Source organism: Phoca vitulina, unplaced genomic scaffold (genome assembly GCF_004348235.1).
Source record: "Phoca vitulina isolate PV1807 unplaced genomic scaffold, GSC_HSeal_1.0 scaffold33, whole genome shotgun sequence".
NCBI classification, from domain to species: domain Eukaryota; kingdom Metazoa; phylum Chordata; class Mammalia; order Carnivora; family Phocidae; genus Phoca; species Phoca vitulina.
The window spans coordinates 21,083,526-21,110,923 of NW_022589736.1; the positions used below are offsets into that span (position 1 = coordinate 21,083,526).

The 27,398-nt window shown below is 35.0% G+C and overlaps 1 protein-coding gene across 1 annotated transcript in view; it reads left to right on the forward strand.

Annotated features, from left to right (window-relative positions):
- The window catches only part of PLXDC2 (plexin domain containing 2), a 469,270-nt gene that overhangs the window by 303,569 nt on the left and 138,303 nt on the right, over window positions 1–27,398 (forward strand). The window contains exons 5-6 of the mRNA XM_032425793.1: window positions 13,543–13,665; window positions 26,132–26,250. Of these exons, the coding sequence (XP_032281684.1) occupies window positions 13,543–13,665; window positions 26,132–26,250 (242 nt within the window). The remainder of the gene's footprint in view (window positions 1–13,542; window positions 13,666–26,131; window positions 26,251–27,398) is intronic.

A 27,398-nucleotide genomic window follows, 5' to 3' on the forward strand; every position in this document is an offset into this window, starting at 1 on the left:
AAAAACCCTCTGATGTGTCTCCTTCTGGCCACCTCACTCCTAGTGTAAGCCCATCCCATCTTTCCACAAATTATTTAAATAGGCAGCGAATTCTTTACCCTATTTTAAGGATGTCTTCCTTCCTGCTTGTCTGTACTCTGCCTGAATAAACTTTACATTTTTTTTTAAATACTGTAGCTATACCAAAAAGATAGATAGATGATAGATAGATAGATAGATAGATAGATAGATAGATAGATAGATAGATAGATAGAGAGATAGATAGAGAGATAGATAATATAGAAAACACTGTTTACCCAATAGCCAGTTTGAAGGTAGGGGCTAAGACAGACACTGTTGAATTTTACTATGTACCTGTCTCCATGGGTTCTCCACTTTTCCTCTCTGAAAATAAACACTCTCCTGAATATGGTGTTTATCAGAATGTTCTTTCAGTACAGTCAGTCTTGTCATGTGAAGCCTCTGCTTCAACCCCTCTATTACCTTTAGTCCCCAAACCTAGGCCCTGGCTGGCATGGCCTCCCATAGTCTGTTGCTCTCCCCTGGGCTGCTGGTCTCCAGGCTCATCACATACCACTCTCTGGGAGGTCAGGGAAGGCCCTCTCCCTCCTCCAGCCACAGTGCCTCGTGGAATCCTTCAAACATACTCAGCAATCGATAATTGCTAGCAAATTGGACGAGTACATGAGTGATGGCCAGACTCTGTGTTGAGACACAAACACGAAAGAGTTCTGATCCGTGTCCTCTAGGGTTTGTAACAGATGAGAAGAGACGGAAACAGACCGGGGGGTGGATGTGAAAATAAACAATGGTACACCAGTTTTGGTAAGACCTGTAATAGAAGTCGGGATGAGCAAAGGGATGGAAGACCAAAGGGTGTAATCAGATCTTCTGGCTTGGAGAGGATAAAAGAAGATTTCACACAAGAGGAGATGTTTAAATTGAAGCTTGAAAAATGAATAGGATTTTTCAGGGCACAGAAGGAGGAAAGCGCATTTCAGGCAGAAAAATGCAGCATGTGAAAGTGCATAAAACGCATGGTGCCCACGGGAAGCTGGGAGTGGCTGAAGCACAGGCGGATGTGGGAGATGAAGTTGAAGAGCCGGGCAGTGGCCAGACCAGGGAGAGCTTTGTATATGGAGCTGTGACATTTGGACCATTCTTATTCTTGAAACCCAATTTATTACTTACATGGCAGGCACTCTGCCAAGCCAACCTGAGCACCGTATACAAAAATGAGTGAATTGACCACCTATTCTTAAAAGCTTATCCAATAAGGAGGTAAAACAAATCCACAATGCAAAATTTTTAGCACTTTTTCCTCAAAGAGAATTGTCTCTGGAATGACTCTATCTAATGAAATTGGGATTTTTTTTTTTTTTTTTTTGTAAAGCCATTGGCCAGGAGCCAAATGGCCACAGCAGAGCTGACAGGATGGTAACAGCCACCTGAGGGGCTATGGTGACCCATGTTCACAGGAGTTTAGCCCCCACCCTTCACAGACTGGTATGGGGCTGGTGGGGGACCTGTGCTCACCTTCCACTTAAGGTCAGCAGTGAGTGGACACTCGTGGGGTTGAGTGATTTCAGGCCCTTGTGGGTGACAATAGGAGAGAATCATTTTTTTTAGGTTAAGGAGGGTCATCTTTCTTAATAACATATAAAGCCTCCTGAGAGGGGATAACATGGTTAAGATTTCACACTGTAGTACATAATAACCCACCAGATTTTTCATTAGAGGTGCCTGTACCTCTGAAACAAGTAATACATTATATGTTAAAAAAAAAAAAAAAAGAAGAAGAAGAAGATAGCAGGAAGGGAAAAATGAAGGGGGGGAAATCGGAGGGGGAGACGAACCATGAGAGACTATGGACTCTGAGAAACAGACTGAGGGTTCTGGAGGGGAGGGGGGTGGAGGGATGGGTTAGCCTGGTGATGGGTATTAAAGAGGGCACGTTTCATGGAGCACTGGGTGTTATACGCAAACAATGAATCACGGAACACTACATCAAAAACTAATGATGTAATGTATGGTGATTAACATAACATAATAAATTTTTTTAAAAAATGAGGGAGAAAGCTAATTCTTATAATTCTTATTAAGTACCTGCCTAGGGTCTCTGACAATGACAATGTATGAAAAAGGAAATGTTGAAACCTGAACCATGAATCCCAATAAATTTTTTGTCTCCCCGTGCCTTCTGTATCCCCAATTTGTGGGAAGGTTAAGATATTATTCACTTTTATTTAAAAAAATGTAAAGAGGTATTACTTTAGCACGTGTGTCTGATGGAATACAGGCTTGCCCTGGTTTCACTGAGCTTTGGACACATACGTGAGGCGCACTATTATGGCTGGGTTATGTCACCGAGGCCAGATTCAACCTGCAGCCACTCACACATTGAACGGGAACTACAAATGAACGTCCAGGGAAAGAATTCCTCCCAGCATGGTGAACCTTTTCATTCTCTGCCTTAGCAGACATAAAGTGAAATAAAAAAACTTTATCCCTTCAGCTCTGATTAGTCTGAAGCAGTTATACAAAAGTATATTTGAGATACTCGTTCTTGCTGCTCTTCCACAAAGGCTAACGTATTAGATAAGCAGGTTATCAATTACAGTATGCCTTCCATGCTTTCCCACAGTCCCCTTTGAGAAGCACCTCTTTTCAACCTAAGATAAGGTAGTTCTGTCAGATATAAATGTGAAGGTGTTGGGGGAAAAAAAATCTAAAAATCTCTTTAATTTTCCCTGGGAGGCAATAAAATGTTGCAGCTGCACTTGGAAGGTCTTTTTCTACTGGTCGTACCAGTTGGTCTAAGAGGGAGTGTTGCATTATTCCTTTCCTCTCTGGGGTTGTCCCAGAGTTGTGGTTCTGTTTCGTGCCTTTTGTTTGCTACATACCCGTTTCTGCCTGTTCCCAGTAAATGTTGTTCTGGTCTAAGTCACTGTAAATTGAGAAGCAAATGAGCCACTTTTGTGAGTAACATTTCCTACTGCTTTACCTTGGTTGGATAATCAGATGTGAAGGTTTAACTGAAGTAAAAATGTTGCGAAAGAAATGGAAAAATGGCATCTCTAATGAGGTAGCAAGAGAAGTAAGGTGTTCAGATACCTGCAGATTAATGGCTTGAGAGAAATTTATCTATTTCTCTCTAAGGTGTGGAGAGAATTCTCTAGCAATAAGAAGAAATAGAAAGGAGAAATAACTGGAATTGTTATCCCTCAGCAGTGACATTTCATCTAAATGTTTTACAAAATATTTTTTTGTCTTATAAAATACCTTTGTGATAGCTGTTCTAGTTAGATTCTGAATTATATTTCTTTCATGTTCTACAGATTTCAATTTATCATTTAGATATCTGTCCTAGAATAAGCTTATTGTTTCTGCATTAGAACAACAGGCAATATATAGCTAGTAAAAAAGAAAAAAATATACAATGATTGGAGAGAAAAAACATTCTCATTATTTTCTAATCATATGATTTTCAGTAAATGAAAGCCCCCCAAAATGTACAGACAAATTATTAGAATTAGTTCTGGAGTTGAGTAAGATTGCTGCATATAAAATCAATATGCAAAGACAATTATGTTTCTGAATGCCACCACAAACTGTTAGAAAATATGACTTGAAAATAAAGTTTTCAATAATGATATCATCAGGAAAGACTAAGTAAATTGGAATAGATCTTAAAATGACATGCAGGACATTTTAAAAATTAATAAAAAATAGTGTAAGATATCTAGAATGACTAAATAAATATATATACCATATTTAATGTTTGGGAGACTCAAAGTCAAAAGGAGTGAATTCCTCCTAAACTTACTTAAAATTTCAATGCAATTTCAGTCAAAATCCAGCACGGTTATTTTACTTGCATGTGCACACGCACGTGTTTGCGTTTATATGTGTGTTGATAAACTAATCCAGAAGTATGTATATGGAAGAGTGAAAGACCAAGGAAAATCACATATTCTTTTTTTTTTTTTTGATAGTCACATATTCTTAAAGGGAAATACAGGTAGTTGATACACCATGCTCTTGATTCACCGTGTCTGATGAACACATAATAATAAAACATTGTGGTAACTGTACAGAAATAAACAAACAGACCAGTGGATTGGAATAAAGAACCCAGGGATACATCACATAGATTTATGCAAACCAGATTTATGATTAAGTTGATAATGCAGGTCAGTAAGGATGGGATGAAATTTCTAAAAAATGATAATGGGCTATCCCTGTATAGGAAAAAACACCAATTGACTCATGTTTTATACCCTTCAAAAATAATATTAGGTGGAAGGAATAATGAGATGGATAGATTTATAAAATATTTACAGAACAATAAAGAAGAATATATATATATCATTAGAATAAGGAAGAATATTTTTATAACTTAAGATTAAGGAAACATTGTAAGAATGTGCAAAAAGCAGAAACCATATGTAGTATCCAGAATTTTTTTTTGTTTTGGAAAGCTATAAAGCAAGTTCTAGAAATCAATAAGAAAAAGGCAAAGAATTTTTCAGACATTGCACAGAAAGGAAACTTCAATGGCAAATGAGCCTCTGAAAAAAATATTCAATTTCATTATTACTCAGCTGAGTAATGTACCTTAGGGCTGAGTAGTGTAATTAATCAATGTAACCAAATAATTTTAATTAAGTCATGTAAATAAGTGCCACAATACAATATAATTTCACAACTAGCAGATGGGCAAAAGTTGAAAGTGTGAAATACCAAATTTTGATGGGGATATGAAGCAATATATATATATATATATATATATATATATATATATATATATAGTAATGGTAGAGGTGTCAATTGGTGTAACTTCCAAAAACAGTTCAGCATTATCTTGTGAACTTCCACCTGTGCACGCCCTATGATCTAGCCATAAGGCTTCTTAGGTTTATACAACAGAAAATCGATATGTGAACCAGAGCACATGTAGAATTTTTTCATGATAACACGATTTGTAATGGTAAAAAATTGGAGCAATACAAATGTCCTCAAAAGTTGATTGGATAAATTAATTGTGGCATTTTTGTATGGTGGAATATGATATAGCAGTGAAAAATTAATGAAACACAGCTACATGTACAACAGGAATGATTCCCTCATGAATATAGATTAAACAAAAATAAAAACTTTCAGAAAAATCAAGTCAGTTATTGTAAAGTCTAAACACAAAACTAATCATCTTTAGGGATGTAAGCATATAGTGTGAAAACTTAAAGAAAAGGAAGGAAATGATAAATAAAGAAATGTGTGAAAGTGGTTAGCAGTACATTTTAAAGGTCATATTTGCACTTAATTCTATATCTTTTAGTCTAGACGGTAAATAAACTGTTACATAGGTGCTTATTACTTATTCATATATGCATAAGCATAGATTGTATGCATATGTTATGAATTTTATCTTTTAACATTTATGTTTAAAACCATTAATATACATAGTCGTATATATAAACAAGTAGAAATTAGTTGAACATCACAAAATATCCATATTTGAAGATGTATGAGTATTTGAATTTGTATTTAAGAATTTTTAAATCTAAACAGCCCTTGTAAAACTCCCAAGGTCAAGGAAAATGCTTTGTTTGTATTTTGATCAAAATAAATGTATTCAAATTTTTTCACAGTAGGATTATAGGAAGTAGAATCTCTTACACTTGAACTAGGATCTAATTTGTGAGATAAATGGTGGTACTAAGCACATTCTATTCTTTTTGGCCTCATGACCATATACCAAATGAATGCAAGTAATTCTGTATAATAACTGTGCTGGAAGAATATACATTCTAATGAAATCTCCCCTGAGTCAACACTAGGAAGAGATGACCCTGAATAAACTTAATTTTTTTGTTTATTTGTTTATTCATTTAGTGTGAGGGTGAGAGTTGCAAAATAAACATAAGGTATGGATGTAGAAAGAAGGTCTGAGGGCTGCTTTCAATCTCTCACTGCTATCAGTAACTACAGTGTTTCCTAAAATAGACTTCATAAATTTTATGGAAGAATACATTATACTTTTTAAAAAAATGCATTTTTGAAAAGCTCAATCAGGTGGTATTAACCAAGATATTGATGGGTTAGGTGCATTTGGGTCAGAAAAGTGAGTAAAAACATGTCTGAAATGCTTTGAGAGGAAGTAAGCTAACTGGATTATTAACTGAAATTAAGGATTTTATGCTTCAGATTTTAAGATATTCAGTATGCATTTTGTGTTGATTTATAAATCTATATACCCTAAGACTCTCTATCTCTGTCTCTCTCTCTCTCTCTCCCTCAAGAGAGAATAATATAAGAATAACCTAAGGATGCAAAAACTCTGCTACTCCACAACAGGAGTTTCATTTTGCTAATTCAGAGAATACTTGCTTGTTTTCCCTGGCCAGGTTGAAAGCCAATTCCTGTCAATATCTCAGGTTAGTTCTTAGCAACCAAGAAGAAAACGCTTAACTGTAGTGATGAGTTCCACTATTTCTCATTACATTATATGTATAATATAACATAATATAATATAACAATATAATATATATTTATAAAATATATAAAACATAAATACATAATATTTATATATATATGTATATTCATAAAACCAAATACATAAATTCCCTTACATACATAAATTCCTTTCTTGTCTCAAATAGAGTGAGTTTATCTTTGGGCATCTAATGTTTTGAATATTCAAATTGTAGGGCATATTGAAACTATAAAGTGCAAAGTGTAATATGAACGTACAGTTGAGTCAACACTCTTTTGTTAAGGTTATTTTGTCCCTCTCACTGACAATTCATCTTCCTAAGGGACCAGACTACTAAAACTTCTGGGGAAATGTAGTTGCCATCACAATTTGGAGGCTGTAAAAGGGCACACATCTCAAGGAGGTTGGAAGTATCACAACTGGAATCTGACCACGGGGCTGCAGAGATCAAGATCGGACGAGGAGAGTAATCGGTGTAGCTGCAGAGGGAGCCTCCACAGAAGTCTGATTCTGAAACGATGTCACAGGACAATACAGATGTCCCAAATATATGTATTGAGGTAGAATTGCAGTTACATGTCTGTTGTCTTTCTTCACTACATATAACAGTGTTGTTTAGAAGGGATTAATTTTAACCTAATTCCACAGAAGAAATTGCAACTCAGTGAGAGTAAGAGATGACATGAGATCATACAACTTGTATGAGATAAACTCAAACGTAGGCTGGTCCAGTCCACTTTGACTCCTCATGGAGAGAAATGCGTGCACACACATGCACACACACACACACACATTGCTTTGGTGGTCTTTGAGAAAACAAATCTCTTCTACTTCCTTGTAGAGCTTCTCTCTTATCTAGATAGTGAATGGTATTTCTCTTGCACTGAAAGGGGAAGGACAAGGAAGAGATTGTCAGTACATTCAAGACATTTTATGACATGACTTAGAATGGTTCTGGTAAAACTTAGGGATGAGATCTCTGAATCTCTAGGAATGTCTAAACAAGGATGGGAAACAAAATCATCTTTAGAAGTATGGAAGTGGCAAAGCATAATTATAATTTCAAATATGTGGAATAAAATTTGTAAACTGTGGGCTGAGTAGGTCATAATTCTGGGCAAGAATTGAAAGGACGTATTCTCCTGTTACATAATATTTTTACTTTAAATTTACCTGATTTTTAAAGTAAAATATGCAGCACTACAGATTAGACAGTAAATACAGTAAGGTCTGATGGTGTCGGGAAAAAAGTTCCCTACCTGAATATCACCTATCTTCATATTTGGCCATCTTGCTTCCAGGGCTGTTTCTGGTCATTTAAAAAATGGATTTCCTTAGGAAAGGATGGGGCAGTTTTTATTATTCTTCGTGGTAATGGGGCACCCTGAGGGTGAAGTGAAAGCCACAGCGGGGCATGAGCTCCCCTCTCTAGAGCAAGAGGGAACCTGGATGGAAGGGCAGCTGGTAACAGAGCCGTCCTACATAGTTTCCCAAAGGGGTTACTTAGGTTTCAGTAAATGGGCAGAAATTCCAAGGGTAGTTGATATTCATAGGTCAGGAAGCCAACTAGTTGTCTTCTAGAAAGACTGCCCATAGGGAGTAGGGTCCAAGAGACCAGGTGGGACACAAGATAGAGGCTTTGCAAACATGGAGGAGCATACCCCCAAATTAAGCGGACTTCAGATATTGAAGACTAACTCCCAGCTATAACTTGGTGCCACATGCGAGTCTAGCATTTGACAGCAGGATCTCTGAATCCCCAGTCTGGAAACAAAAATAATTCAAAGCAATCCTCCCATTCTCCCCCCACATAGGAGTAAGGCTTTAGAAATATTACCTGGATCGATCTGAATAGAGGGAATGAACTTGATTCTCAACCAAACAAGAGCAATCTGTGTTTTCATGAAAAGCCGTGAAGTCCATGCACTACACAACTCCAGGGTGTATCATTCACCATCTGCAGTGTGCATGGACCCATCTCTGGAAATCCTACCTAATCTGAACCATCTGGAGGAGGGTGAGGAAGGGTGCTGTTGACAATGACCACTAGGAATGAACCTGCATTGAGAATAAGTCACATTGATTTATTTGAGAAAGAAGATGGAGAAGGCAAGAACCATAGGCTACAATTTGGTTAGCAGTTCAAAAGTCTCTCTTCCTCATCTACACAATTCTGGCTCCTTCTCTTTCCTTCTGGAGTTGGAGAGAGAGGCACTTTATATGGTCAACATAAATCTCTACATTGGTAATTTCATGAACATAATTTGCAGCCAATAACCAAGTTGTCACTTGTTGCTTTTTTTTTTCTTCCAAGGGTTGGGTTTGTTGTGATTTGCAATTCCCCGTGGTGCCTTAAGCCAGTGGAATAAAGGAGTCTATGAGATGTGATGTATTTTAACATATATATTTTAAATTTTTTATTATAGAAAATATATTTGATATATTTTACCTTAACAGCTGGTTGGAATTGTAAAGAGAAAATATTTGGTGAGTGACATATTATAGGTTACTTCCCAGGAGCCAGTAGTTAGTAAGCTCACGTGAACCTCACAAATGCTGTTTTATCTTTTTTCTTTCTTAAACCGTCTAGGTTGCATGTACAAACCAGTCTCCTCACAGTGAGCTGTGAGATCTGCTAGCAGCCATTTTGTCCAGAGAGAGCCCATGACATGAAACCTGTCATTGTATGGTTGCCACTGGCCGGTGGTTACGTTACCAGACAACGTACCACAACTTAATTTTCAAATTAGCAATTGCTGCCTCATATGGTTTTGTTTAAAAGGCTGACTTCACTACAAACAAGTATTTGTCTGAAAGGGGGTAGTTTATAGCATGTGTCATGATTCATAAAATGGCATTTGTTCAGAATGTAAGTTGAATTATGCTCAGACTTCACTTGTTTGCTTCCAGCAAGTTGTCCACCACAAATACTGAGTGATTTGACAAAACAATAACCACAAACATGACCCAGTGAAATAGGGTGGTGAAAGGGAAGAGATCATATATCAAGTTAGTGAGGGGTCAGTAGGAGGAATTGGTGCTCTAAATCCTCATGGAACAAGGACCATAAATTTCAGATCTATTTGATTAGCGTGTAGGGATCATAGTTGGTACGTCCCACAGGTGACAATGGTGACATACACTAGTCATTTGTACTCTCAAGGAGGCTTTTAACTATCAATGTTCAATGCCCTACAGGCATATACATTAGCTCCAACCTTTCCTCGGGGTCAAAAATATCAACTGAAAAATGAGGAAATAAAATATTTCATGTAGCCCTCTACACATTAAAGTTTCATAGAATGTTTCACAGGCAATTATAGCCTTTACTACTATGACATATTCAGTTAAATGAAACAACCATTTGCAGCCAATAGGATGTTAATATTTTTACAAGGTACTTACTCCATTCGGAATGTAAGGGAAGGGAATCTATCTCAAATGTAGAACTTTAGGCATTAAGGCTTTTAGTTATCTGTTGCCCTGTAGTTAGAGTCAGTGGTGTGCCTTAATCCAAACTAGAATAATTCAAAGAAACCCATATCATATCATTTGGGTATGAAGCACAATTTTGAAGTCACATCAACATCCCAGTTTAAGTCCAATCAACTAGTATACATTAGACACAAAAAGACTTCAAGAGGTAAACATTAGAGGAAATTTAATTGATTACTTGTTTTCTGCAAATTTTTATCTTAAGTGCTTTTCATGCATCAACTCATTCAACCATCACAACAGCCCAATGATTACTCCCCCATTTAACAGATTAGGGAACTGAGGCACAAAGATGTGAAGTAACTTAGTCACACCACTAGGATGTCATTTGCTTGTATCATTAAATAAATTCTGTAATCATATGTCATTCACCTACCTATTTAAGTCTCATTTGTGGATTGCAATAGAGGTATCAAATGTAAACCTATCTCTAGAATTTGCCAATTAAACAAACAGAGGCTGAAATAGGATTTGAGGTGACTACAACTGTACTCTAAAGTATAGGTGTTGGAATTTTCACAGAGAAAACAGGTTGTTTCGTCCTCAAACTCCTTTTTAATAAGAAGCATGTGGTGATCAAAGGAGATATTTTATGATTAGCCCTTCACATGGCTACAAACAAGTTTGAAAAAAATAATAAAAATATTTTGCTTGAACTACTCCAAAATGTGAACAATCAGAAAAATGAAATAATGTATTTTTCTCTGCAACTAAGCATGCCCCCAAAAAACTAGAGAAAAGAGGTAAATGTCTGAATGGGATGGCGGCAGCTCCAAGTGCCTCTGAAGCTTTGGAAAAGTTTTGTTCCACAAAAGGACTCTTAAATTTGCATAGCAGGTTCTTATTCAACACCTAGTCACACTTGGCTGCTGTCAGCAGGCCTGTAAAGTTTCTTTCTCACTCAGTTATTAGCTGCCGCTGACGTGACATTTTCAAAATTTAGAAATGTAATGAGATTTAAGTGGAACCCATCCCTGTGAAGCATTTCACTCCTTGGTCACCAAGAAGTAGGACTTGGCTTGCAACGTGGCTAAGGAAAACAAGCAAGTGTTCTCAGAATTCAACTCATGTTGTGGAGTAAGTGGGGTTTTTCGCCTCCTTGGGTGACTTTTCACATTGTTCTTAGTGGTGGCTGCGGTAATAGTGGTAACAGATGAAGAATGGGGCAGAACATGTTTGCAGTCATGGTGGCCGTACCTGGTTATAGTAGCTGTAACAACTGCACTACTCACAGGAACAGCAACATCATTTATTTTAATGTTACAATAATAGAAAAATCAAGAATTATAATTATAGTTTTTATATATTAACAGATTCTTCCATATTTTTAATTATTTCTATATGAACAGTCTGAGACTTCACCTTCGAAATGTGGGAAATTACGGTTCCAGAAAACTTTTTCCTGATGAAAGGAAGCAGCAGTTAAGGATTTGCATGATTTGAAACCTGAGTTACGGAGAATGGAGAATAATTTTTTGCCAAATCTATATAGAAACATTCAGGGATAAAAAATATATATGTATCTTTCTTTTTTTTAAGAATTAACAGTAAGAATTGGCTATCTGAAATCATTGCCCTGCATTTTGCAACTGTTTTCCTGGGAATTGCAGCTGCTTTTCTTAGACTTGCTTTGGAAAGTTAATTTTGTATTGATTTGCAATTATCATACTGCCTTGAATTACAGCCCCCTTCTTTAAATTAAGCGAAGTTTCTTCCATTAGTACATGGAGAATATAGAATAGGGAAATAACTATCCAGAGCCACTTTCCCTTACAGAACATTCTCAGAGTATAATTTAATCTTTTCTTTATAGAATTTTTGTATCCACCTTAATGGTGAAATTATAAAAGCATGCGGGTGAGGATAGGGGAAAAAAATAAATCATATGTCCTGAAAAATAGTTACTCTTCATCTTGATAATTTTAGGGATGTGATACTGGCTTTGAACATTGATGGTGACTCTGAAAATTTACAGGGAAATAAAACAAAAGCAATGACTGTATCACCGTATCTTAATATCTTTTAGTACACTTGAGCTATGTGAAACTGCAAATGTACAAAATTCTGCTCAAGACATAGGGAATTTATTTGAAAGATATTATTTGGCATTTGAGAAACAAGAAATAATCAATGATTAAAATACATGGTAGAGACTTCGCTAGTTAAAAATATATTTTTAAAGGTAAATAGCTAAAATTCAGTTATGCCCTTGATGAAAAATGTAAAGGAAGTCAAAGGAAAGAAGACATTGCGAGAAAGACAAATTAATTTCAAAATAAATAACTGCAGATTTAAATTTCTAATAACTTACCTAGAAATTATAACTGAAAATTTGAAATGATACAAAAACCACAATACACCAATGAAAACTTTATTCAGACCAGGAAGTAAGGTAACAGAAGCTTTAACACAATTTTGTGTTTTTTTAAGTATCGTTTGTTTTATTCATTAATTCTTATGAAAATAGAAAAATGATCTACAGTAGTCCCAGCTGTCTAGTTAACCTGTGATTGCCTAAACATTACATTACAATTGCATTATCACAAATAATTTGCTTTGGGTTTTATTTTATAATATTTTATGTGTGTGTGCCTACTTACATATATGTTCTTAATTGTGCATTTCTTAGATTAATATTAATGTTAATATTCCCTGAGCTGACTCTCCTTTTAGGAAGCTAAAGACCTTAGAGGCAAGAAGCCAGTATAGGATTAATAATTTGTCATGGATAATCCACAAAATAAATAAGGCCAGTGTGGATAATTGGAAGTGGACAGGGTTGTAACATAGGAGCTATTGAAAGTTAATTCAATACGAAGTTCTTCATAGTTAATTCTCTCTCAGTACCCAACCACTGGAACAGGCTGTAATTGATCACACTCTAAATAGAGAGGCATTTGCGCATTATCAATGTTTTACCATTTTATCTGCAACATGTAATATCTTTCTTCTTGATAGAGTGCTAGTATTATTAAAACTCAGAAATGTGCAAGTTTTTCCATGGGTGTTTAACATCCTTTCAACTTTGAAAGTAAGGTCCAGAACATTTTGTGCATCTTAGTGTTAAAGATATCCATGTGTGGTTTCTAAAATGTCCCAAACTGAGATTACAGTTTGAGAAATGCAATTAAACTTCATGAAAATGCAATTAAACATCATGAAAATTCATTCACTTGTAAAAAGGACTTGCATGTTCAGCTAGTGTTAAACTAACAAGAGATTAATAATGGCAGATTGAATATTTGAATTACTTACCTACTGTATTAACCATTTTAGCCTAACGATCTCTTCCAGAAAAGTCACTTTTCCCACAATTAAAATTGTACATATTCTAGATTTCTGCTTTACCAGTCTGCAAGGTACTACAAAATTATGAGACTTTGTTACATAATCCACACCTATTATTGATCAGACATTAAGACATTAATTATGTTCCTTTTTTTTTTTAGCTACTGTGATATTTTACTTTCAAAATATGACTGCAATTAAGTTTGGAGGTAAAATTTTATCTGGGCTTTTCCTTAACGTATTTCCTGTTTTTGCAATGACAGGTTTCATATACACTGGAGAAGTTGTACATCGAATGCTTACGGCCACACAGTACATAGCGCCTTTAATGGCAAATTTCGATCCCAGTGTATCCAGAAATTCAACAGTCAGATATTTTGATAATGGTATGTATCGATTAGCCTATTCTTTACTGAATGTGTACTTTTAAACATTGATTATCAGATTCATATCAATCTCTTGTTAACCTGGAGGGTTTTTTGGGGGGTAAACTGGATTATAAAGTGCTTGATGCAAAAGTCTTGCGATGACAATATGTGGATTGAACTGTATGGTCGAAAGTCATTTATTCATTCATTCATTTGTTCATTCAACAAATGTTTATTAACACCTGTTAGGCATTATAGTAAATGAGTTGCTATAAAATAGGACACCTCAAACAAAGTAGATAAATTTATTTGATGCTATTTACAGTAAGTCCTTACTATTAAAAAAATTAAATAAGGATAATTTGTTATCTTCAAATAAAGGCAAGTGGCATAATATATTGATATTAAATTTCCAAGACTTATGAACCACATATACCATAAGATGAACACACCTTTTAAAAAATAAGGTAGTGGATAGTTAAAATGCACTTATGAAAATCAAGTTCTCCTGACTTTAAAATAGGAAATAGAGCCTACCAAGGTTTATCAAGTACACTGACAACAATCTATCCCTACTATTTCTTTTGGGGACATATAAAATAGAGAAAACCTGGACTATATCACTAAATGCTATTCAAATCTAAGTAAAAAAATTAAGGTTCTGAAGACATATGTGGATTTTCATGTCTGTATCTTATGGAAGGCTGTAACTTTGGTAGGGAAAATAGGAAAAGAAAAGTTTGTTTTGGAAAAGTAAAGATAGAAATTTCTGTACTCTGTAATACAAAAATAGCATTTATTTGCCCAAATGACAATTTCATCTTTTAAAATAATGGAACTATTTGGTGTGAACAGAGTTATTTCTACTCTTATCTCAAAGACGGACGAGGAAATTTACTAGTGGGTAGTATAGACTTAATAGTGACAGTAGTGTTGGGGGAATGTGATCATTTTGCTAAAAGTAATCTTCTGACCAGTGTGATGAAGCCATTTTACAGGTCAAAATAGCAAATGAAAAAGGAAACTAAACATAGTTAGATATACACTCTGAGAAACACATTTCAACTTGAATAACACTAAAGTATGTTCCAGTATTAGGTAACTCCAAATGTAAGTCATAATAATTACCTTCTCCTGTTATTTTAAGAACTATTATACTCTATCCTCCCTTTTAAAAAAAATTAATGAGGTGCTAATGCCAAGGATGTATGAATAGATTGTAAGGATACTTAGGGCAGAACTACAGCCAGAAACTTATCTGAAGCTTATTCCATGACCTTTCTGACAGAATCACCTTTGTAAATAGGAAATGATTTGATGAAAGTTGATTCTTTCCTAAGCTCTGTCAATTATTGGCGATGTTGGAGACATTCACTCATGGGCACAGGATTCTAATGATGGAGTTTTCGTAATATTAGCAGCAAAATCATAAAGCATAATAAGTAAGTCTCTCGTCTCTCCCTCCATATACTCTCTTGTATACCACCTTCCTAGGTAGCTCTTAATATTTGAATTTTACTTTTGTTTGAGTGATTTTTAAAAATTAATGTATGCCACTCCAACTGGACACTAAATTCTTTGAAAACAAGGACTGTGACTATAATAAATCATTTTATCTTCACTACCTGACACAGGAAGTCAATACACAGTAGGACTCCCATAATTATTCAGTGAAGGAACAAATTTTAAAAAATTAAATATGTAGGATATTTTTTTAATTCTGAGAATCATAAAAATACTCAAGAGTTAATGTATTTTACTTTATTGAAATATCTTCTGTGTAATGACCAGTGGGAGTACTGAGTTCCCACAATATGACAATGAAAACTGTAATTTATTGTTTGTGTTTTATTAAATGAATGAAACACTTTTGAATATTGTAAAGGTACTCAAAAAGTCCTTTTATACAGTAGCAACTTACTGAAATATTTCCAATTTTGATTAGTTAGGATCACTGAAAGAATGCTTAAGGATGGGAAACTCAACATTTTAGAAAAACAAAATTTCTCTAAAAGAGACCAGCAGCAGTTCAGAAAATTTCTTCTAATATATTTCTGTAAACATTAAAACACTAGATTTTAAAAATGAGATGATGCTTCCATATGTCATAGGTAGCATAGATGATGACTGAAATCTATGTGAGCCACAGAATAGTAATGTACGAAAACTAGAAAAGTTATAAAACACTTTATAGAAAAATAATTTGATGGTTTAGAATTGCAAATTAAAAAGTATAATTCTTACTAATGATCAGAAGTCTGACTGGGCAGAAAATCAGAAAACTGGGAGTTGACGGTGACATGAAGTGGCACGAGTTCATCCTACTTGCCTGTTTTTATTTTGGAAATGAAAAACTGGCATCCATTACTGATGAGATAACTTGATTAGGGCTCAATAAACACTGCAGGGATGCTCAATTCCAAGTGCTCAGTTCCATTAAGCACATAGGATGGTGTAGCAAGTCATGTGGTCTCATATATGAGCTTAAATAACAACTTCATCTTTGAGATAAGGAGCAGTGTCACTAGATTTTGAGCTGATAGTGAAAGAAAAGGTGTAGGATTTTCAGCCCCTAAGCCAGGAGATGGGCTATGCTAAAGCAGCTCTTTAGAAATGTAAATTCCATTCTTCAACTCATGGTTTTCTTTTGGCAGTATATACTCTTACATCATTAATTGTCCAAAGAAAGTGCCTTCCTGGTTTACTTACCCAGTTGCTCCCTATATTAGACACTACCTAGAGAACAGAGATGAATTAGGGGCTACATAGAGAAATATAAGATTTATCTCCAAAAGCCACTCCTACCATCCTGTAGATCATAAACTTTTAGATTTCAGTAACTTTTAATATAAGATGAAACTTGAAATACTGGTTATTTGACAAAACAGGATAGAGATATGTAGCTTTAAATTTAATAACATTTACACTTAAATAATCTTTCAGTTATGAATGAGCCACTCAGTATGTAGGTAGAACCATTTAAATTAACAAATGTTGGGAGAGCCATGATGGTACTACTAAACATAAAACTTGCAAACTTATTGTTATTTTAAAAAGCCTGCTGATGATAATATATTAAGACTATCTTCATCCGAATTTGCATGAAAAACATTTAATTACTCAATTATGTAGACCTTGCTTTGCAAAGAATTTGAGGTAATTATATTTTCTCGTATTTCATGCAGAAATCCCTAGAAAGTAAGAATTATTCTCCCCTCCTCCACCATGTTGTAGGAGAACAAACAGGTTCATGAAGATTGTGTCCAAGACCATGTCAACAGCAGTAGAGACAGAACAGAGGCTAGGTCTTCTGCCCTCCAATTCCATGTTTCTCTGTACCATCAAAGTGCCTCATAGAAATTAATGAATAAAGAAGAGGCTAGAGCTTGAGAGTTGCAGACATGCATGAAGGAAAAAGAGAATGCTGTTCAGAGGCATTTCCTGATCAGAAACCCCTGTACTTCTATGCTTATGGGAAGTCTCCTGCCTATTATTATCCTCTTGCCTTTCTAATATTTAAAAAATGGTAGTATAAATACATAAATGCCCAGGGGTACCTGGGTGGCTCAGTCGTTAAGCGTCTGCCTTCGGCTCAGGTCATGGTCCCAGGGTCCTGGGATCGAGCCCCACATCGGGCTCCCTGCTCGGCGGGAAGCCTGCTTCTCCCTCTCCCACTCCCCCTGCTTGTGTTCCCTCTCTAGCTGTCTCTCTCTCTGACAAATAAATAAATAAATAAAAATCTTTAAATTAAAAAAAAAATAAATACATAGATGCCCATAAAAAGGAGAGACTTGGGTTTTCACTTGTTGCAAGGGTATGTGTTAGGTGTTCCCTATGATTAAAAGCACCAAGAAAAGATTCAAAAAAAATTTTTTTGACATCTAAATTTTTACTGCAAAGAAACAAACACATTCCTATATTAAAGTGTACAAGGTGATAATCTGATATAGGTATACATTGAAACAGGATCCCCAACACGAAGTTAATTAACACATTCATCATTTCACATATTTACCTTTTTTTTTCTGGTTAAGAACACTTGTTTTACTCTCAGAAAATTTCAATTAGACAATATAGTATTAGAAGCTATAGTCACCAGGTTATATATTACATCCTCAGACCTTATTTGTAGTGCAAATGAAAGTTTGTGTGCTTTTACCACCCTCTTCCTATTTTCTTCATCCCCTAGCTCCTGGCAACCAATACTCTAAAATCTGTTTCTATGAGTTCAACTGTGTTGTGTTTTGTTTTTAGGTCCCACATATAAGTGATAGTATGCAGTTTTTCCTTTTCTGTTTTGCTTATTTCTTTCTTTTTTTTATTATTATTATGTTATGTTAATCACCATACATTACATCACTAGTTTTTGATGTAGTGTTCCATGATTCATTGTTTGCGTATAACACCCAGCGTTCCATGCAGAACGTGCCCTCTTTAATACCCATCACCAGGCTAACCCATCCCCCCATCCCCCCTCCCATCTAGAATCCTCAGTTTGTTTCTCAGAGTCCATAGTCTCTCCAGGTTTGTCTCCCCTTCTGATTTCCCCCCCTTCATTCTTCCCCTCCTGCTATCTTCTTCTTCTTCTTTTTTTAACATATAATGTATTATTTGTTTCAGAGGTACAGGTCTGTGATTCATCAGTCTTACATAATTCACAGCGCTCATCATAGCATATACCCTCCCCAATGTCTATCACCCAGCCACCCCATCCCTCCCACCCCCCACCACTTAGCGTAATGCCCTCCAATTCATTTATGTGGTCACAGAGGCACAATTTCACTCTTTTTGCAGGCTGAATAATATTCCAGTGTATGTGTTCTTTATCCATTCATCTGCAGATGAACACTTAAGTTGTTTCCATATTTGGCTAGTATGGATAATGCTGCAATGAACAAGAAAGTACAGAGATCTCTTTGAGAAATGATTTTGTTTCCTTTGGTATATACCCTGTAGTGGGACTTCTAGATCATACTGTAGTTCTGTTTTTAGTTTCTTGAGGAACCTCCATACTGTTTTCCATAGTGACTGTGACAGTTTACACTTCCAACAGACTACATGGTTTTCTTGTTCTCCACATGCTCTCCAACATTTGTTATCTCTTCTCTTTTTGATAATAGACATCATAACAGGTGTGAGGTGTTATCTCATTGTGCTTTTGATTTGTATTTCCCTCAAGACTGGTATTGTTGAACACCTTTTCATATACCTGTTAGCCATGTGTATATCACCTTTAGAAAAGTGGCTATTTAGGTCCTTTTCCCATTTTTTGTTTGTTTGCTATTTAGTTATATCAGTTCCTTGCATATTTTGGATATTAACATGTTACGGGATATGTGGTCTACAAATATTTTTTTCCCCATTCCATAGGCTGCCTTTTCATTTTCTTGGTTTCCTTTGCTGTGCAGAAGATTTTTTGTTTGACATAGTCCATCTTGTTTTTGTTCTTGCTGCCTTTCCTTTTGGTGTCAAATCCAAAAACATCATTACTGAGACATATCGAGGAGCTTACCCTCTGCGTTTTCTTCTAGGACTTTTGTGGTTGCAGGTCTTATAGTCAAGCCTTTAATCCATTTTGAGTTGATTTTTGTATACAGTGATTTAGGGGTTCAGTTTCACTTTTTTGCATGTGGTTCTCCACTTTTCCCAGCACAATTTATTGAAGAGACTGTCCTTTCCCCATTGTGTATTCTTGGCTTCTTTATTGAAAATTAATTGACCACATAAGAACAGGTTTATTTCTAGGCTCTCTGTTATGTTCCATTAATCTAGGTGTCTGTTGTTATGCCAGTACCATACTGTGTTGATTACTAAAGCTTTGTAATACTTTGAAATCAGAAAGTGTGATGCTGCCAGTTTTGCTTTTCTTTTTCAAAATTGCTTAGCTATTTGGAGTCTTTTGTGCCTCCATACAAATTTTAGGATTCTGTTTTATATCTGCAAAAAATGTCATCAGAATTTTTGTAAGGATTGCATTGAATCTGTAGATTGCTTTGGGTGGTATGACATTTTAACAATATTAATTCTTCCAGTCCATGAATATGGAATATTTTTACATTATTTGTGTCTCCTTAATTTCTATCATCAATATCTTACAGTTTTCAACATACAGATCTTTCATCTTCCTGTTTAAATGTATTCCTAGGTATTTTATTGTCTTTGAAGCCATTATAAGCAACATTCTTTTCTTTTTTTTTCTTTTAACAGCATTTACTTTATTTGCATTTTTTTGTTTAATTTTTTTTATTTTATTATGTTATGTTACTCACCATACATTACATCATTAGTTTTTGATGTAGTGTTCCATGATTCATTGTTTGCATATAAACACCCAGTGCTCCATTCAGTACGTGCCCTCTTTAATACCCATCACCAGGCTAACCCATCCCTTTTTCCCCCTCCCCTCTAGAACCCTCAGACTATGGACTCTGAGACACAACATTCTTTTCTTAAATTCTCTTACTGATAGTTCTTTGTTAGTCTATAGAAAATCAACTGATTTCTGTATATTGATTTTGTGTCTTGCAACTTTACTGAATTTGTTTATTATTTCTAACAGTTTTTTGGTGGAGACTTTAGGGTTTTCTATTTTATAATATTATGTCATCTTCAAACAGAAACAATTTTACTTCATTTTTCCTAATTTGGATTTCTTTTATTTTTTTTCTTAACTAATTTCTCTTGCTAGCGCTTCCAGTACAACATTGGATAAAAATAGTGAGAGTGGGCATCCTTGTCTTTTTCCTGATCTTAGAAGAAAAGCTTTCTACTTTTCACTCTTAAGAATGATGTTAGCTACAGGCTTGTCATTTATGGACTTTGTTATGTTAAGATACATTCTATCAATAATTTGTTAAGCATTTTTATCATGAAATGATACTGAATTTTGTCAAAAAAATTTTTTGCATCTATTTGGATAATTATATAATTTTTATCCTTCATTTTATTACTGTGTTTATCACATTGCTTGATATGTGTATGTTGAATTATCCTTGCATCCCAGGAATAAATCCAGCTTGATCATGGTGTATGAACCTTTTAATGTACTGTTGAATTGGTTTGCTAATATTTTGTTGAAGATTTTTGGATCTGTTTTCATCAGGGATATTGTTCTGTAAGTTTCTTTTCTTGTAATGTCCTGATACCCTGATACCCTGCTGGTCCTGTGAAATAAACTTGGAAGTGTTTTTTCTTCTAATAAGGATTGCTACTAATTCTTTTTTTAAATGTTTGCTAGAACTCCCCAGTGAAGCCATATGATCCTGGACTTTCCTTTTTTTCCAATTACTGATTCAATCTCCTTTTTTCTAATTACTGATTCAATCTCCTTACTAGTAATTGGTCTGTTCAGGTTTTCTATTCCTTCATGATTCAGTCTTGATTAGTGGTATGTTTCTAGGAATTTATATATTTCTTCTAAGTTGTCCAGTGTGTTGGCATATAATTGTTCACACTAGTTTCTTATAATCCTTAGTACTTCTGTGTTTTCAGTAGTCAAGCCTCCACTTTCATTTCTGTTTTTATTTATTTGAGTCTTTTCTCTTTCTTAGTCTAGCTAAAATTTTGTCAATTTTTTTATCTTAAAAAAACAGTTCTTTATTTCATTGATCATTCCTATTTTCTTTTGAGTCTCCATTTCATTTATTACTGCTGTGATCTTCGTTATTTCCTTCTGCTAACTTTGGGCTTGGTTTATTCTTCTTTTTCTAGTTCTGTCTTAAGGTGTAAAGTTAGGTTGTTTTTTGAGGTCTTTCTTTTTTCTTAATGAAAGCATTTATGCAGCTTTTGCTGCATCCCATAAGTTTTGATATGTTGTGTTTCCATTTTTATTTGTCTCAAGATATTTTTAGAATTTCCTTTTGATTTCTTCTTTGACTCATTGGTTATTCAGGAAGATGTTTTTTAACCTCCACATATTTGTGAATTTTCTAGTTTTCCTTCTGCTTGTAATTTCTAGTCTCATACCATTTTGGTCAAAAAACGTGAATGATATAATTTCAGTCTTCATAAATTTGTTAAGACTTGTCCTGTGGCCAAACATATGATCTGTCCTGGAGAATATTCCATGTGCACTTGAGTAGAATGTATATTCTGCTACTGTTTGATGACATATTCTGCATATTTCTGTTAGGTCTATCTAGTCTAACAGGTAGTTTAAGTCCAGTGTTTCCTTATTGATTTTCTGACTGGATGATCTGTCCATTGTTGAAAGTGGGATATGAAGTTCCCTACTATTACTGCTTTGCTGTTTATTTCTGCCTTCAGATCTGTTAATATCTGCTTTATATATTTAGCTGCTCTTATGTGGGTGCATAAATTTTTACAATTGTTATATCCTCTTGATGAATTGACCCATTTATCATTATATAATGATCTCCTTTGCCTTTTGTTACAGGTTTTGGCTTAAAGTCTATAATATCTAATATAATTCTATCTATCCCTGCTTTCTTTTGATTTCCATTTGCATGGAATATTGTCTTCCATAATTACACTTTCAATCTACCTGTGTCCTTAAAACTAAAGTGTGTCTCCTATAAACAGCATATATAATAGTCTTTTTGTTCTTTTTTATCTCTTCAGCCACTCTTTTTTTTTTTCATTCTATGACTTTTGATTGGAGAATTTAAGTCTATCTACAATTAAAGTAACCATTGATAGGTATGGATTTACTGTTGTCATTTTGGTAGTAGTCTTCTGGCTGTTTTGTAGTTCTTTTTTTCCTTTCTTCCTCTCTTGCTCTTTTCCTCTGTGATTTGATCATTTTCTGTAGCTCTATGCTTAGATTCCTTCTACTCCATCTTCTGTGTTTCTACTATAGGCTTTTGTTTTGTGGTTACCATGAGGTTTATATAAAACATCTCATATTTATACAATCTATTTTAAGCCAATAATGACTAACTCAAATTCATACAATAGCTCTATATTTTATACCCTCCACCACATTTTATGTTTTTGATGTCACAGTTTACAACTTTTTCTATTGTGTATCCATTAACAAGTTACTATAGTTATTTTTTATGCTTTTGTCTTTTAACCTTTATACATGAATTATTAGTGATTTACCCATTACTGTTACAATATTAGAATATTCTTAATTAACTATATATTTACCTTTACCCCAGTGAGTTTTATATTTTCATATAATTCCTATTATTTGTATCCTTTCATTTCAGCTTAAAGAACTCCCTTTAACATTTCTTATAAAGCTGGTCTAGTTGTGATGAACTCCTTCAGTTTTTGCTTGTATGGAAGACTCCATTTCTCTGCCAATTCTGAAGGGCAACTTTTTTTGGTAGAGTACTCTTAGTTGGCAGTTTTTTTCCTTTCTATTAGCACCTTGAATATCTCATCCTATTCATTCTGGCCTGCAATGTTTCTGTTGAAAAATCTTCTCATTGTTTTATGGAGGTTCCTTTATAAGGAGTAAGTTGCTTTTCTCTTGCTGCTTTTAAGATTCTTTGTTTTCAACTTCTGATAATTTAATTATAGTGTGTCTAAATGATAGTCTCCTTTGATTCATCTTATTTGGTATTTTGGGGCTTCCTGGATCTGGATGTCTATTTATTTCTACAGGGTAAGGAAGTTTTCAGCCATAATTTCTTTGAACAAGCTTTCTTCCCCTTTCTTTCTCTCTTCTCTTTCTGAGATTCCTATAATAGGAACATCAGTCCACTTGATGGTGTCCCATATGTTCCATAAGCTATCTTCACTCTTTTTTCTTTTTGTTTTTTGACTGGGTGAATTCCACTGCACTGTCTTCGAGTACATTGTTCCTTTCTTCTACTTGATCTAGTCTGTTGTTGAATCATTCTATTAAAATTTTCAGGTCAGTATTGTATTCTTCATCTCTTTGATTTGTATTTAGTACTTTTTATGCTTTCTATATCTGTTGAAATTCTCACTTTGTTCATGTATTACTCTTGTAACTTCAATGAGCATTTTTATGAGGTAAATTAACTTACTGATGTTTCACTAGGTAAATTAACTTACTGATGTTTCATTAAGATTGGTTTCTGGAGATTTCTCTTGTTCTTTTGTTTGGAACATATTTCCCTGTTTTTGTTTTTGTTTTTGTTTTTTCATTTTTCTTGACTCTCTGTTTCTGCACATTAGATAAAATAGCCACCTTATCCAGTCTTTTCAGAGTGGCTTATGTAGGACACAAATTGCATCAATAAGCCTAGCCTGAGCTCCTGGTTGTCTCTTAAATCTCTATGATTATCCCTGATACTGTTTTTGTTCTTAGTGGTTCCCAGTAGTTGAGAGTATGCCAAGACCCATCAGTGTTTCAAAGGGAATGATCATAGTCAACACCTATATGTGGGGTTGATCTGGAGCCAGACCTTCAGGCAGCAGCTAAGAAAGTATGCAGTCAAACTCCTTCTGGGGGGAAACTGGGAGATAGGCATTTTTGCCTGGTCTCTCTACTAGCCATAAGGGGGTGCTCCTTTGCCCATTTAAAAACTGTTTATTTGCTATAATCCTCTAGGATTTGTGAATACAAGCCTCATTGGCTATCATCTTGCTATAGCAAGGTGATTTGGCTGCCTAAACCTTGGATGGAGCTATAAAAGTGAGGACACTAGATGTACAGACAAGTTCTTTGAACGTAGATACTGGCAACTTGGTTTTATTGTTGAAGTTAGCCAGAGAGAGATGGTGGAGGAAGTGGTCATTGGGTCTTTTGGGTCCTGGGGAAGATAATAGTCAGCAGCTAAATGGACTAATTAGAAGCCAGACCCTCATGCTACAGCTTATAAAGTACATAGTCACACCCCTTCCAGGGAAAGATGGGCATTTTTGCCTGCTGCCTCTCTGCTGAGCCCTAGGGGCATAGCCATGGCAAGTACTCATGGGCATACCTGTTGCTTCTTTGTCTGCTACAGTCCTGTGGGACTTGTAAATGCAAATCCAGTTGTCTATCAGAACCAGGTGATCTGGGGACCTGTCTCTCAGGTGGCAGCAACAAAAGCTGGGTGCCAGACATGTGCAAGCTCCTTTCCAGAAGGATGTTGGTGACCTGTTTTTATTGTCAGAGTGAGCAAAAGGAAGAAGGTGGGGGAAGTGCCCACTGGCTCTTTTGGGTTTCAGAGAGGATCACAGCAGCTAGATGCATGCAGTTTCAATGTGGGTATTTTCTCAGTTGCCCAAATTCTAGCAGTTACTTGGCTATTTTTTAGATTTCTCTCAGAGGAAACTGCTCTGTATGTAGCTCTGTGTGTACATTGGGTGTGTCCATGGAAGGAGGGAAATTCAGAAGGCTCCCATGTCACCATCTTGGTCAAAAGCTCTCAGCATTATGTTGAACTCAAAAACACAGTGAAGACAGTATTCTGTTTTACTTCAATCAGGTACAGGGATTAACTCATGAGCAGTCAGATGGAAGAAGTGCATAGGGCAAGACATGTGGGGAGAGGTGTGGAGCTTGCATGCCCTCCCTGGGCACACTACTCTCCCAGCAACGCCACATCTTCACTAACCCAGACAGAAGCTCTCTGTCATACAATCTTGAGGTTTTTTTGTTTTTGTTTTTCCTAATTTAATCAATTTTAATCAACCTGGGAGTTAAGTTTATCTCTTTTAGTTCTGTGAATTTCATTTTCTGTAAAACATTTTTCATTTCTGTGGAACATTTTTCACAGAATGTAAACATTTATTTTAACCAACCAAAAAATCCAGTACTTAGAGCTAAGCAAAAGTCTTAGCTGCTCATTTTTTAGAAAAAAAAAATAGAAAATAAACAATGTCATTTAAAACAAAACTATGACTTCTCATCAGTGGCAATTAAACTATTTCAGTTCACATTTCATGTTAATAGTTTTATAGTTAATTCTGGCAGATTGACTCATCAGAATATGATACATAGCACTGAAGATTCATTCATCCCAGTGTACTTCAAGGGAGCTTCAGAAATCTTTGCTTGGGGCCCTTTAAGCTGCCTTGCAGCCTCCTTGAAGCAATACAACAAAGACAGAAATGCAGGCATTGTGAACCAGAGAAGAAAATTCCCATTAGTGCTGAAGGAATTTTTTTCAGCATGGAAGAGTATAATTCTAAGTATCGAAGAGACATTTTCAGGTCTTTTATAAGTGATTCTAGCTTTCTGAATGTGTTCTCAGCATTTGTCAAATGTATTTGAAGTTCATTCAATCCACTTGGGCTACATTTTAAAAGTGGCTCATAGAAATTTAAGCAGGCAGTACCCATTAACATTAATGGACTTCCTAAGGCAAAATTCCCTCATACTGGGCTCAATATTAACCGCAGTATGAGATTCGATTTTACTAAATATTTAGAGAATACTTGATTGTTTAAAAATATCCCAAATACTATTTCAATAACAGAATTCCAATTAACCATATAAAGTTCAAGAGGCACAACTACTAGATTTTAAGACTATATCTATGGTTTGGTGAAGTCTCTCACCAGAATTGATTGATACATATTTATCAATGTATTTCTTCTGTTTCAATGGGGTTTATAGGCACAGCACTTGTTGTACAGTGGGACCACGTGCATCTCCAGGATAATTACAACCTGGGAAGCTTCACATTCCAGGCAACCCTCCTCATGGATGGACGCATCATCTTTGGATACAAAGAAGTAAGTAATGTATTGATGATGTCCTTTCCCCTTGATCTTGACCTCTTTTTCTCCAAGTGTCAAGAAAGGGACATTTTACAGTCATGAACCTCATATCACTTTCTAATGTCTTGGTTTCTTTTGCTTCATACAAAAATTTTTTTAATCTACTAGATAGCACTGATTGTTAATTCTTTGGATTTTGTTTTTTATTCTGATGTCATTGGCATTATGATTGATAAATTTCATAGAATTATTGAACAATTATATCCCGATGGTATTACAATGAAATATCTCTAAGAAGAAACACTTCCAACTTGGAAGGACGTCTCTCCTATATCTGATTATATTTATTTTTTGTTTCTTTTTGCCTTGTCAATTTCTGTGACATGTTTTGATTCTAATTCCAAAAGTATTAGTATACATGAAAACTTGTGTGGCTCAGTGACCCAATACCAAGAGCATATCAGGACCCACAATCTCTTTGGCCAGTGTGTATTTCAACCTGATAGGCAAAATTAATTAGAGTTCTAAATGACAGAAAGAATAATGGAATTTAAACTTATAGTTTGTTTCATCTTACCAAATTCACAAAGTAAAGAATGGAAATTTACTAAATTATAGCCCTAAATTTACAGAATGTCTAAATTAGAATAATAGCATGTTTAGTTTAAAAACTCTATTGACAATATAATCACAGTCTATTAGACAACCTAAACTTTTTGGGAAGAAAACAAATATAAGAATAAAATTCCAGGAACAGTAGATGTGATATTTTAGGCAGTCACTAGGCATGACAGAAATTTTGACAATGTGAATTGATGATGGGCATTATTAACCCATGGGTTAATGGGTATTTATAATAATACAGACTCAGTATCTCATTTGAAGGGTTATTTTTTGTTAGCAAATGAATCCTTGACTATTAAAAGGATGTTGACAATTTAAAAATTATTCACTTTGGTCAAGTCTTCTGAGATACATCTTTTCTATAAAGTGAGGGATAGTTTTATTTCAATTAACTAGGTCAGCTTTTTATTTTAAATATTTCCACTCCTTTGAAGAATTCTTCCATGTGGAATTAATCACTTACTTGGGGCAATAATATAAATAAAATAAAATATAGAATCTGGTCTGCTTGGTGCTTCTTTATCCACAGCTATGTTTTG